This window comes from Melitaea cinxia, chromosome 2 (genome assembly GCF_905220565.1).
Source record: "Melitaea cinxia chromosome 2, ilMelCinx1.1, whole genome shotgun sequence".
In the NCBI taxonomy this organism is placed as follows: domain Eukaryota; kingdom Metazoa; phylum Arthropoda; class Insecta; order Lepidoptera; family Nymphalidae; genus Melitaea; species Melitaea cinxia.
The window spans coordinates 13,361,509-13,364,742 of NC_059395.1; the positions used below are offsets into that span (position 1 = coordinate 13,361,509).

Sequence of the window (3,234 nt, forward strand, 5' to 3'; positions counted from 1 at the left end):
TGAGTTAGTTTAAAATAGTTAAGTAAACTTTCAAACCAATAAACGTAATGTATAATAAATAATAAATAATTATATTTACAAGGTATTTCAACGTCGCATATACCGACCGACATTAAATTCATAAATGTATAAAATGTTTCCATTTAGTTCTCGTGTTCGAATTGCGATTTTCTTTCGAATAGCTACGAGCAGCTTATCATCGAATTTATGTATTTTTCAATAAAAACCTCTGTTAAGCGAACCGGAAATAAAATTTATGTGAAATTATTTTCTCTCAACGTGCAATGTGTGCAAAATGTTGCATTTTCTGCTGATTTTAATATGTTGCCGATCGCACGCTGCACAAACGGATTCTGGTGACGACAACGATTTTGGAGAAAGCTTAATAACATCTTTAAGAAATAACGCCAACTTAGATCTTTCTGTAGACGAAGAATATGAAGATTTGCGCGCAGAATTGCTAGCTTATCACAGTGCGCTCGCTTCGCTAACTTCGTCTCGAAGTGAGTTTATCCTATGTCTTCATTTACCGTTTTCATGCTACTGCATTGGTATGTATCTGTAAGTAGTTATTCGACTTGTAAATTGATACTCTGTATCTCAATTTATAGGTTATTCGATACCTATTAATGATATCTAGTCCTGTTTTTGTGTATATACTCATTTTGCAGTAAACAAGTTTCATCAAAATTCATAGTAATATAAAGCTAGATTCTATGTGTAATGATCCCGTTTATTTATTATCATGTACGCGTTACATTTGAGAGTAAAAAAATCCTGATAGCATTTATCAAACTTCACACGCTAGCTTAAACGTTCAAATAAATTTTTAGTGTAATTGTATTATTTTTCTCACAACAGCCCTTCTACATTTCAGGCTAAATATATTTAAATTTGTAACCGTGTACGTTTTCAGAGTTGTCGTGAATATATGGAAAGACATTTATTTAGAAATACGCCTCCGTATTTATCTTGTATTGTGTTTCACCGCAAATTGGCCCATTTTACTGAAATCCCGTATATTAATTGATTGATACGCACCAGAATCTGTCGCAACAAATGAAAGTCATTAATTTCACAGCTTTTTTTTATGTAAAACAAACGTTGTATTATGGTGGATAAAGTTCCATTTTTTATAATTTGTTTATTTATTTCATATCATGTAAGAAACGTTTTTAGAGTTAATTATTTTACAATCAACAACCTTATCTTTAGACGCTTAAGATGCTTAAAATAAAAAAATAGTATTCACTTAATCTATAAAAATAAATAATATTGGAGTGTCTGTTTGTAATATTAAAACAACCGCTTTTTACTAAACGCATATGGATGTATACGCGGCACATATACCAAATTAACATTTTTTACAATTTTGCTCTATCTGTCTATCTATCTGTCTGTTTGTTACTCTCTGCGGCTAATCTCTGAAACGGCTGGACCGATTTTGAGGGGAACTTCACTGGCAGATAAGCTGATGTAATAAGGAGTAACTTAGGCTACTTTTATTTTTAGAAATATATTTATTTTGTAACTCTGCGAACAGAACAATATTTTTTTTATTCCACGCAGACTAAGTCGCAGGCTTAGCTAGTATATACTATAAAACTTCTTGTTGTATACAATTCAATTTTTTTTTAATTAAATTCCAAGTTTGTTTTTGTTATTAATTGCTCTTATGAAATAATCTTTAATAGGATCAATGCTTACAACAACATGCTGGCGTCGTGGTGGTGTTTGCATCAATTACACGCTATGTCCGAGTTATAGGCAATTAACTGAAGTGCCGGGATGTAAGAACAGATTCAATGTGTGCTGTCTTGTGTGGAATCAATATGAAGTCCGGGATTTACAGAATAAAGGAATCGGGAATATCGCTTTTCCTTGGAATACTCATCAACAAGAGTTCAAAGGGGAAGGCGTGGTACAAGTCACGCCTAAAATTCATAAAAAACGAAAAAAGAAAAATACTACTGAAACACTCACATCTACGTTATTTCTTTTAAGGAATATACTATTGTAGAATGATTCTATGCTATTACATTTTTTTTTTTCAATAAAAAGTTTGTCACAAAAATGTATTTTAAACCAAGTGATAAGATGATGATGACGATGATGACAAATCCGTTGATGGTTGTCAGTTGTTAATCCAATGATACACTGACCGTGGTAAGACTTTCGACAAGTAGATCACATGTGTTGCAAATAAACTAAAAAAGATCGATATAAGGGGACCACTGTTGGCTTGATTTCAATCATACCTTACAAACGGAATATCAACTGTTGTTGTTAATGGTCTTTCTTCATAAGTTCTTATTCGAACAGGTTTACCACAAGGCTCTCATTTAGGACCTTTATTTTAAATACATTAATGATATGGGTAGCTTTTTCACCTGAATTATTATTTTTTCGTGATAGTTCTTACCTATTATAAAATTAAATGTTCATGCCCCTTCAAGGGCAGCAAGACCAGATCTTCATTTACTGATTTGCGGAAAAATTCACAAGTATTCGTCAAGGTCGCCATTCACTAATTAATAGACTCAAGGTGAGTTTTAATTTGTAATAGCGACCCACCCCGGCTTCGCACGGGTACAATGCTGATACTAAATATACTGCAGAATGTATTTATTTATTGTGTGAAGCTAGCTTATAGCATGGTTATCAACATAATAACAACAACATTCAAATATGCGTTGTTAGATTACACGTTGTTACAGAATGCGTTGAAAAAATAAAGGTTCACTGCTCGTTCCCTGTAGGTGATAGCGTGATAATATGTAGCCTATATGTTGACCCAAATTTTTAATAATATTCGTGCCAAATTTGAATTAAATCCATGCAGTACTTTTTGATTATATCCCGGACATAAATACAGACAAACAGACAAAAATTCTAAAAACTATATTTTTGGCTTCGGAATCGATTATAGTTCACACCCCAAGTATTCTTTTAAAAAAATATTCAATGTACAGTTTTGACTTTCCTACCATTTTATTATATGTATTCTTCAATTATTTTGGAATTGTTTTTAAATGTATTTAAATTATTTTTCCTTATTATTGTGATTTTTATGTATACGAGTTTAATTTAATAGAATGAGTGTAACACTTATAATCAAGATAAAGCTTAAAGATCTTTTATGTATGATTATAATTGTCGATCTTGTTAGTATTAAATAATAAATAAATAAATAAATAAATAATAAGCTATATTATAATTTAAAAATATTAACTT

At 31.0% G+C, this 3,234-nt stretch overlaps 1 protein-coding gene across 1 annotated transcript; it reads left to right on the plus strand.

Moving 5' to 3' along the window:
• The first annotated feature begins 295 nt into the window (after positions 1-295).
• Positions 296-2,074, plus strand: LOC123661695. The gene is made up of 2 exons (XM_045596646.1): positions 296-503; positions 1,695-2,074. The coding sequence occupies exons 1-2, from the start codon at positions 296-298 to the stop codon at positions 2,018-2,020; spliced, it is 534 nt and encodes a 177-aa protein (XP_045452602.1). The 3' UTR covers positions 2,021-2,074.
• Positions 2,075-3,234: the final 1,160 nt, after the last annotated feature.

What these genes read in the sequence shown, in the direction of transcription:
- LOC123661695 (XM_045596646.1), top strand. Translation starts at nt 296, where the DNA reads ATGTTGCATTTTCTGCTGATTTTAATATGTTGCCGATCGCACGCTGCA. An exon ending in TTCGCTAACTTCGTCTCGAA is followed by an intron (nt 504 to 1,694) that starts GTGAGTTTATCC and finishes AATCTTTAATAG; the next exon opens with GATCAATGCTTACAACAACA.